The sequence below is a fragment of the Trachurus japonicus genome, chromosome 22 (assembly GCF_045865225.1).
Source record: "Trachurus japonicus isolate A0001 chromosome 22, Traja_1.0".
NCBI classification, from domain to species: domain Eukaryota; kingdom Metazoa; phylum Chordata; class Actinopteri; order Carangiformes; family Carangidae; genus Trachurus; species Trachurus japonicus.
Window position 1 is genome coordinate 15,966,793 of NC_140928.1, and position 11,149 is coordinate 15,977,941.

Genomic DNA, 11,149 nt, shown 5'->3' on the forward strand with positions numbered 1-11,149 from the left:
TCGTGTTTTTCCGACCTGTTTTACCTGTGAAAGTCACTATAACGGCCACTCCGACCCGTGAACTCGTACCAGATCGAGCTGGTACGACTTCACAGGTCGGAAAAACACGAGTTACGGGTTGCCTTGAACGCACCATAACGTCTTGTCAGCCGATGGAGTTAGCAGCCCCCGCCCTCGTCCCTACGTCACCACATTCAGGCGCATCCCTTGGCTGCACACACAGCCCTTCATGCCGTTCTCTTTCCTCATTGGATAAAACTTGTAGGACTTGCTGTCGAAAGATATAACTATTTAAGACTTATATTAACACAAAAATATCGCTTACTTCTGATTTAACCTAATTTAAACCTAATTATAACCTAAAGTCTTAACCTAAGTCTTAACCCTCAAACAGCCCTTGGAAAAAGTGAGGACCGGCCAAAATGTCCTCACTTCCCAAAAATGTTCTCACTCTGTTGGTTAAAAACTCGTTCTGGTCCTCACAACGTAGCATGTAGCCTACAAGAACACACACACAAACACACACAGCCATCAAAAGCCTTGTTTGGTCATCACAGCTTGCTGTTTCTCTCAGTGGCGGCATAGCGTCTCTTTGTTGCATGATGTCTCATCATCACACCACACATCTGAGAACATATAGTCTAATGTCCCCAGTGACAATCTGACTACAACACAATCACGTTCTAGTCAGATGTCACCGTTAGGTCAGGCTGAGCTATGTATCTGAATCCAATCTCAGTGATGATTAGTTTGTACATTAGTTGGTCATAGTTGTAATTTGTCTGACAACATCCAAAAAATTAACTAGGTTGTGATTAAAGACCTTCACAATGAGTTTAACAGTCCATTAAAACTCCAGTGGCACCTAATGACATGTATTTTGACAATGCATTTACTACATTTATCTAAGTGACCCACATTTCCACTCAGCCAACCATTAATCCAATAAACCTATGTATTTAACTTTGTTCATATACATTACTCTCTGTGTTGGTGAGTTCAGTAGCCCATGGGTGAAGTCATTGTTAAACTCAGGTTGATTCACATTTACTGTAGTAATTGTCATATGTTCAGTTCTTTAGGATAGAGGATGTTGTATGTATAGAGAATGACTTTGATGGAAATGTCAAAAGCCCTGAATACAGGAGGAAGTTGCTCAAGGTACCATATATATATTCTTCCTAAGAGTACATTTAGGACTTCATATTAAAGATTTTTTTTTTACTTGATAGCATATGGTAAATACAGCTATTTGCAATATTAAAAACGGGCACAAAAACAAAAAAAAATCAGTATACTGCTACACTGCTACTCTCTGAAAGTGGTGATGAGAAAAAGAACAGCATGTACTTTTTTCATACCCACTGCAAGCAAGTAGACAAAACAAAAAACACCTCCCCTCTGGTGAGACAACCAGAGAGATTATGATTCAAAGTGTTTGATTTGATCATTTCACTGATTTCTGAGCCTTCATCATTAGGCACCACACATGCTCAGACCGTCTCCAGGGGGGGCTCCTCCTGGGAGCCTTCAAAGCTGCCTCCTGCTCCTCATGTTGCCAGGACAGCAGACAGTGAACTATAGCAGCACACGAGTCAGTGTCTCATAGCAACAGATTGGCTCTAGAACCCCAATCTGACCAATCAGGAGCCAGGCGCTTGTAGAGGAATCCCTGTTGTTGCTCCTCTCAGATGTGTAGGAGGAGAGGGGGAGGAGTCACATGGTGTGTGGTGGTACACAAAGCATCCTTCAGTGCAGAGATGCTTGTAAGAGAGAGAATAACTTAAAAGATATTGATATCATTCATCAAAAACCTCTGTCGGCTCCTTTCCAGTGATAAATAATTCAATAAATAACATTAAACTTCATCTTACACACAAACAAAACACAGACCAATTTTACCAGGTGCAGTAAATGAATGATGTTGCCTTTTTATGCCATTCATTTTTCTTATTAGTGCTAGTTTGGAGTATGCACACATGTGAAAAGGTGGAGGTGGATTTTAAACATGCAGATGACAGAAAAAGAGAGATTTTCAATTTAAAACTGAATTTTTCCTTTGATATGCTATACTATTTATTCCATTAAATGCTCATTCACAAACAGAATACATAACCCCATACATAACTACATACTAACATTCAGACATACAGAAATCAAGGAAATACATTTTAATCTTTTCAGGAAGGGTATATAGGCACAGTAGGTAAGTCTGCTTAATTTGGCTTGTCGTTTATTTCATAACAGTTTGTTCTCTGTCTGAAGTCAAATATGAAATCTAAAAGTAGTCAGACAATGTGAAAAATGAGGGAGGGGTGGAAAGAAGAATGAAATGTCCCTCGTCAGATGTTTTCTACAGCGTTGGATCGCTTTACTCGCAGTGTCCTTTCACCTAGATGCCAGCTTGTAGTGATGGGGAGGAGCAACTGACTGACAGTTTTCCACAAGTTCAAGTGAGCATACAAAAGTTTTCTGGATGCTTGTGTAACAAATGGCCACAAAATTGTGTAAAACACACAGAAATAAATATACATACTTTTCCAATATCTTCAGCAGTGATGTGAACATTTATTTTGACTCTGCCTTACTATACAGAAGAAAACACAAAAAAAATGTTGACAATACCGACCGGTTCACATAGAGCAGAAGATTTCATAACACCACAGCATCCGTCTTTCTGTTGAACTAGGTTGTTCATCTGGTTCTCTGCTGTTTGCTGTCCCAACAAATATACAAAATGATGTGACAATGATAAGGGGACTTATAATAATATGTGAATAATCACATCTGTGACCCTGTTATGGTGATGATGAGGATGGTTTGTAGCAACGAATACTCTTTTTTGCCACTTTACCTTTAAAAGGTCAGAATATTTAACAATTATCTAATGAAAGGATTCTCAACTTGAAAGATCACTTGTCATTTTATCAAAATCAATGCAAACATGTCAGTCATGCATTTGTTTTCCTAAATTAATTCAGACATAAGGGTGTGCTCTTATGTGAATATAAACCAATTTCAAATAAAGAAAATGTATTCAAAAAGCCTTGTGTTGTCCTTCTCAGCAATGGGAAAGACATCTCCAAACTAATGACAATAGAAAACAACATTATGATAAGTATAATGTTGCAGTCTACCTTTTATAATAACATTGTAGAGTTTGAGAGATGCTTCATGTGGAAGTAACACTCGTGTCTACATGACACTGCCTGTGGCTGCCTGTCAGAGCTCTGGGGCTGTTAGTGAAATATAGTCCGTAACCCTGCTGGGGCAACTCCCCCCTTTGCGAGTCCGCTCTTGGAGTTCCTGAGTTGGGGGAGTTGGCCTGACAGGGGAGGTGTGCATGCAGAGGCCCAGATAGGGCCAGTGTAACCTTTCCTCCAGATTCCCTAACTAAGTTGAAGCTGACTGCCCCACTTATATCACAAACAGGCTGCTGTACTTAGGCCCGAGCTGCCTGTCATGCCTGCGTGCTAACTCGTTTTCCCTGTAACTCCTCCCTCTTTCTCTCTCTTCTTGCTAACTGCTGGCACTGAGGTTGCACTGCTGCAGCGCTGGGCCCTCATTGCTCCCTGAGGTCATGCTTATGTGAGTCATACTGAGGCACGGCCTTCGATAGAGGCCAGGCGCTGCCAGAGCGAGGCCAACACACCTGCTCCACTCCCTTCTGCTGCAGGCAAGCTGCAAACAAACAACAGTTTTAGAGTGGCACAGGCTTAAGTCTGGTCACATGAGGTTTTTATATAAATGAGAAACAGAATATTTCCTATGCGCATTGTAATGACACCGGTCAACCATTATTCTGACCAGAGGATCTTGGCTATATTGAATGAAACAGCCAAGGAGAAATACTGTTAAAAGCATGCTGTGGCCCCACTTGTATACCATGGCTCCCTGAAGTTCGTTGGGGCTTCTGACACATTTTTTCCTTTGTCTAAAAGCAGTTGGTGATGTAACAGCAAATGTAGGTCAAGACCATTTTGAATTCACTGACATGCACTTATGGGAATGATCTCATGGAGACAGTCTGATAGTAGGTCACATATGTCACAAATGTACATTAAGATTTATGTTACGTTTAAAGACTGAGTTTAGTGTCACGGGAAAAAAGCATTAAATTCTTTACTTCTCAGGAGAACAGCTTATCAGTGCAGTGTATCTGTAGACTTGAACTACATGGGAAGTCTTTGTTTATGGGCTTAGTTTGCTCCTAATGTAAATGTAATTATGTCAATCAAAAACTTGGAGCTCTAAAGTTAATGCCGCCACAGAATTCCTTAAAAATAGCTACACCCACAGACCATGAGTGGGGTGCACCAGTTCAACTGTTGCCTTTTTCATTTATGTGTAGCCTATATCAAGTTTAATAGTTAACCTTGTTTTAATAAAAATCTAAAAACATTACACACTGGAAATCACTGAAATAATGTAGATATTTTATTACACTTACTCTTACACTACACAGGCTGCAGTGATAACATGGATTAAAAAAACATTCTTGTGCCATAGCTGGTGAGTTTGCATTTGTGTAATTAAATATGAGATTGTTAACAATTTAATAACTTCTTTATCTTTTTTTCTGTGAAAAAACTGCACAAATATTTCCAAAAAACAAGACAGAACTCTTCATCTGGCACTCGTGTTGCATTCAGGTGTTATGGGAAAGGTGGGACAAATGACTTTCTCACATTCAAGTTTATCTTGAAAATGTTTTGGATAGACACCATAATTAGGCTACAGGCAATCAAGTCAAAGTAGTATGCCACTCTTTGATTGCTTGAAAATACTAGGGTCATAAAGTGGGACAACCTTGCCTACTTGTTTTGCAAAGTGATAACTAGGCTACCGTAGACTACATAGGCTACTATGATTGACCTTTTGCGCAGGATGCAAATTCAGACTGCAAGGGAAAGCACAAAATGTTCAATGTAATGCACAAACTAAATCAATATTTACTTTATTGATTGTCTGATCTAAAGATTACTCAAGTCAAGTCAAGTCAAATAACATTGTGTAGCTCAATAATACATGCATATGTGGTGGTTGTTACACTGTTGGTGGACTACAAATGTGCCATCCTAAAAAATAGTTTCAACTTTGAAATTGAAAAAATAACATTGATAAAAGAAATCATGCATTTTATTAATATATATTCAATCCTATCCAAAAGTAAGCCAGATCTCTGCTTTTATATGTTTGTGTCTTGAATTTATGATACTTTGACACTGCTGCTGCTGCTGTGTTGTTCTTTGATATTGGCTTGTTGTGATTTCCCTTCATCAAAATACATTCAGATTATTAGTTCGATGGTGAGTATTGTTTTAAGTAAGTCATTTTGCCTTTTGACTTATTATAGTATCGGTTTCTGCTGCATCGAGCTGTCCTGTCCCGTTCTTCCGTTTTCAGCAGGGTGTTTCCCACAGCAAGTGAACGCCTCATAGACTGGATCGACCTTTCGCCTAGTTAAGCGGCTGGCAGTTCATCGGGTTTACCCTGACACTGCTGACTCCGCGGCCACGCCCACCAACGGCCACGCACCCTATTTCCTCCAACCGTCCTGCGAGCACGCACTGTTCACGCGCTCCCTGCCCTCCCATTGGCCGGAGCTCTGCACACACTCGATTCTGATTGGTCGAGTGTTGCCACCCGCCAGTGCGTGTTGTGAGTTTTGTTTTTCTTTTTCCTTTTTTTTTCTCTCCTCCCTTATGTTTTACACACACAGCTGAGAGAAAAGGCAGCCAGTCAGTGAAAAAAAACCTCCTCAACCCTACCACGGTTCAGGCAGCAGCACTGGCAACCGCCGTGTCTTTGTTCTACACTGGCTTTGACAACAAAAAAAAGAGTTATTTAACTATTTTATTCCTCAATGCCATCGCGAAAATTCACGGAGATGGACTCCAACGGGGTAAGAGAAATTCTTTAAACGAATATTTATTTTGTGTTTACCCTTTCTGTCCAGTGTCAGTCACTTGTTTACTGATAAATTAAAATTTTCAGTGCTCACGTCACTAAATTAGCACAACCCATCCTCTTTTTAATCTATTAAAATTGATATTAGTCTGTTTCATGACAGCGTCCAACTGGTGCCAACTCAACCTGATGAAATTAATATGTAAACACCTGACTTTGTTTTTAAATTGTGCAATGACATTACAATTTTTGCATTTGCATTTCATTGACTCTTGAATATGTAACACCCTTATATGACTCCCGTCTGTCTGAACTAACAATGTTGTTTTGCACTGGAGCCTGTCAGTGTCATCATGAATCATGAGCTATTGTGGATCAGTGTAATGATTTGTTTACTGTAAAAAAAAAATGTATCAAAGTTGTAACGTGATAAGCCTACTTCCTGATGCAAACCCGCTTTATGGGGATTTCACATGGCTCATCTCGGCAGCACGTCACTGTTTGGTCTATATTTGGCAGTGGGAGGTGTCCTGGCGCCAAGCCAGAGCTAGTGCATGCTGGGCTGGGGTGTAGTCACCAACACCCCCCTCTCCCTTATTGGCAGCATCATGCAGTTTGGCCCGGGAACTTTAGATACTGGAACAGTGACTGAACATATGACTGGAAATTTAAAAAAAAAAAAAAAATGTTATTTTTTTGGTCATCCTGGGTAGTGTCATGGGAAGCCCGTCTTTTGTTTGTATTCATGCCAGGGTCAGACCAGAGTTGAGGTTGAATCAACACAGCGTATCACGCACTTGAAATTAACCACGGAAACTAAATGATGTGGCAATACGCTTTGCTCTGCCTCCTTTGTCTGATGTTTATTTTATTGTTCCTCTCAGACTGAGTACATGGATCACTGTGTGTCGTACGCAAAGAGAAGGCGACATGACAGCGAGCAGTCTGTCTCGAGTGGAACCTGCGGCCTGGAGTACACAGACCTGGAGGCAGCTGAGGCGCTGGTGTGCATGAGCTCTTGGGGACAGGGCCTCTTCCTCAGCAGCAACAGGCCAAACCCCTGCAAACCCAGACCCCTCACCCCGGCGTCGGACTCTTGCGACTCCCTCCTGCCGCCAGAAATTCCAGAGCCCCCAAAGGACTTTGTGTCTCTTTCCTCCCTGGTAAGACACTCTTTACACTGCATAGGTGTCAGAGCATGCGTAGGTATGGGCATTGAAATCACAAGGAGCTGTGAAACCAATGAGATAATTGATGTTTGATTATTAAAACATATTCCTTAATGCCAAAGCTGCTGACATTAAAACCAATGGACTTTCAATGTCATGACCAAAGATAACTGTAGTTTATGACATTAGACGTGGGTTGACCTTCAGATAAAGTTTGTCCTTGCAGATGCAAGTTCATAAAAGTCTCAGCTGATAGCTCAGAGAGATCATTGTTCTAGGTTGCACCTGCACGCCACTGGTGATACTTATCTCTGTAAACACAGTTCTTTAAAAAAAAAAAAGGGGTGATTTTATTTATTTATTTATTTTTTTCATTTTCTTTTTATTGAGCATCAACAATATTGTACATAGATAAACATACAGAGGGATCACAATGCTCATATTCAAAAAACTAAACAAAACAAAAAGCACATACATGAGTTCGCCACACAGAAGCTGTGCACAAAACAAGAAGACAAGGTTTACATGGATTTGATCACAATCACAAATACAAGATGGATGCTAAATGGTCATTAAGTGGGCACAGTTTTAAGTTTTGGAGAAAAAAAAGGGGTGATTTTAATGCATATGCCTTTATATTTCCATTTCTTTGTAGTGTATGACCCCTCCTCACAGCCCCAGCTTCGTTGAGACTTCAACATCCAGCACCGGCCTCCAGTCGAGCTCCAGCCTGGCTGTGTCTTCGCAGCGCAGTGGGTCCGGTCTCCATCAACCTGTCCAAGCACCCGTTACTGAGAAGGCCCCCTCCCTCCCCCTCCCATCACAGTCTTGCAGAGCCATGGTGACCAGCGTCATCCGCCACACCGCAGACAGCTCCCCCTGCCAACACCACATTCCAGTAGCCCCCAGTCCAGAGAAGACTGGAGACTCAGTAATGGCTACGGTGGTCTGCCAGCAGCAGCAACAACAACTGCAGCAGCAACAACAACACAACACAAAGACTGAGCAGATCATTACACGTTCATCTAGTCCTGATCCCGTCATTAACTTTAAGACAGAACAACAGCTCAGTCCCATGAAACCCTGTTTGAACAGTGTCTCCACCCCAACTCCTCTCAACGCTCAACTGATACACAGCCCGCTCCCTCCCTCTGTTCCGGCGACCCTGTCCCCACCTCCAGTCACTAGCCCGCAAATCATCTGCCAGATGTTCCCCGTCAGCAGCCAATCGGGGATAATCTCAGCCTTCATCCCCAGCGCCGTTCAGACATCTAGCGGTACGATTCGGACTGCCACCACACCCATCCTCCCCCAGCCCACCTCAGCTAACGCCACGTCTGTCCAGCAGTCCCTCATTGTGGGCTCAGCGGTGCCACAGGGGACGGTGATGCTGGTTCTCCCCCAGTCCTCAGTCTCTCAGGCACCACACTGTCCTCAGACTGTAATGACCCTGGGCAACACCAAGCTGCTACCTCTGGCCCCGGCCCCCGTGTATGTGCCAGCGGGGCCCAGTGGTAGCGCCACAGCCACAAAAATGGACTTTTCCCGTAGGAGAAACTATGTCTGCAACTTTCCTGGCTGCAGGAAGACATACTTCAAGAGCTCCCACCTCAAGGCTCACCTCCGAACACACACAGGTGAGCATTTACGGCACTTACGAAATTGTTTTCATATGAAATCACATGAGGATGGGGAATAAAATGTGTTTACCACAAGATGAGTGGTGCATCCTGTTTGTAAAGCATTCCCGCTTTGGCCTCTTGATGGGAACAGAGTGAGCTCATTGTTTCATGTCAAACAGAGCACTGTGACGTGTGAAGGTTTTATGACTGCAGTGTGACTCACTTGCTGACTCCCTACTCCATGTTTTTCCTCTCTTTCTCTCTTCTTAGGTGAGAAGCCTTTCAGCTGCAGCTGGGACGGCTGTGATAAGAGGTTCGCCCGCTCTGACGAGCTCTCGCGTCACCGGCGGACACACACCGGGGAGAAGAAATTTGTGTGTCCCGTTTGTGACCGGCGATTCATGCGCAGTGATCACCTCACCAAGCACGCACGGCGCCACATGACCACAAAGAAAATTCCCTCCTGGCAGGCCGACGTTAGGAGCTTGAACAAAATGGCTGCTGGCAAAGCTCCTCCCTCAAAACCTGGCCTTGCTACACTAAGCATGCTGGTACCTGCCAGTTCAAAGTAAACAACGAACACTGCCATCCTACCCACTCCCAAGATGCCACAGGGATACAGGGAGCAGCCAAGCACACAAGGCTGCTGCTATTTAACTCATGGGAATGAAAAACAAAACACATGCACTGGACTCTTTCTCCTCTTTACTGCTAATTTGTATGTGTATTTTCCTGTAAAGGATTCTTATGTTTACTTTGATAGAAATGATAATATGTATGCACCCTTGCCAAAGCCTTTGTATGAAGTTTGTCTTACACATTTCACCCTTTCCACCCCTCCTACAACACCTTCTGTATTTGTTAATACTATATATATATGTATATATATACACACACATGTATGTGCATATACATATGTGTCTTTGTGAATGTACTGTTTGTTTTACTATGAAATGCATTTATTTGTCATATTTGGGAATATATTGATACAAAAACAGTGTAAATATGAATATTAATCAGTAATACCATGATTATTACCTTGATTATATCTCCCTGTCTAACTTTTCATATTATTTAATACGTATTTGTAATAAAAAATAAAAAAAAAAGTATCAGATGAGTCATTTGTATTCATTTTATGATTTTCCAGTAACTAAGCCCGGAAAAATAGTGTTGGATCAAAGTATAGGCTGTAATCTTTGGTCATCTTGCACAAATGCAGTATGAGTCTGCCCACATCCTGTGTGCGTCACAGTGACTGCCCCCCACCACCGCCCTCTTCTTGTCAGCTGAAGCTCACTCGTGTCCTTTAAAATGTGCTGACTGGCCTGTGGGTTGCTTCCTGCTGCCTGAATGATTTTTTTTTTCTTGTTGGTGTTATAAAAGCTCTTCTGGTGAGACCATCTGCAGACATTTTGTCCTGTTCATTAGCTCAGAGCCAGAATGCTTGATGAGTCAGGGCAGACATAAACAGACAGAGATTTGTTTGCCTTGTATTGGAGTTCATTAACAGATCACTTGAGCCCATTCAGCCCCGTCACATGGGAACAAGAAGGCGGTGGGTCTGTCGTTGCATAACCACTTACGCTGCTGAATTTTATTCATTCAAAAATTATTCTGTTTTCAATCTGGTATATTTATTAATTATTTATTGTATTTTAAAGTTGAAATTAAGATATACAGCTAAAAAAAAAAAATACCAGACTGTCCTTATCCTACCCTGGAGAAATACATGCACTGAGAGAGTGTGGTTTTAGTATTCCACAAGTATTCACACGTCACCTGTATAAATAAACTTTGCAAGTGATAATTTTACAATTTTAACAATAAAACCAAAGTATTAAAGATGAATCTGGACTGAGATGCGCTCTCTGCAGCATCCATCCTTTCTCATACACACATTCATAAGCGGTGGTCCCACACCTAGTAACAGCACACCCCCTCCAATCAGACTGTGAGAAATATGAACTGTTGGGGGTGCGACCAATCACCTCCATCCGCTGCATACCCGCCCCTTTGCCTTACTGACCGACTTTACTCACTGGCCATGTGCCACCTGCGCGCTGGTCTGTAGCGACACCTGCTGTTATAGAAGTGTCACATCACCATCTAACAGTTTATCATACAAAGAGGGAAAAAACGCTCATAATTGACAATAATTTCCCAATCACATGTGGTGCTTTGGCCTAAACATAAGAGTTAGTTGTTAACATTTTCGTTTGTTCTTTGCCATTGTTATTTGTAACTAGGGAACTCAAACTTTATATACATTGTCTGTAAAGAAGATGTACTTTTAAGCAACAAATAGGCCTGTTCATGATGTGAATGACATGAATGGATGGTTTTGTGACAAGGAGGAATTTCTTTAATGCATTTGTCCTTTTCTTCTTTTTGCCCCAATGAGTTGATTTTGTTGTCACTGTTCTTTGTTATCACTTACCACTAATT

At 42.0% G+C, this 11,149-nt stretch overlaps 1 protein-coding gene across 1 annotated transcript; it reads left to right on the forward strand.

Moving 5' to 3' along the window:
- The first annotated feature begins 5,736 nt into the window (after positions 1-5,736).
- Positions 5,737-9,382, forward strand: klf11b (Kruppel like factor 11b). Its single transcript, XM_085767035.1, has 4 exons — positions 5,737-5,905; positions 6,795-7,073; positions 7,735-8,716; positions 8,972-9,382. The coding sequence occupies exons 1-4, from the start codon at positions 5,867-5,869 to the stop codon at positions 9,271-9,273; spliced, it is 1,602 nt and encodes a 533-aa protein (XP_085623161.1). The 5' UTR covers positions 5,737-5,866; the 3' UTR covers positions 9,274-9,382.
- Positions 9,383-11,149: the final 1,767 nt, after the last annotated feature.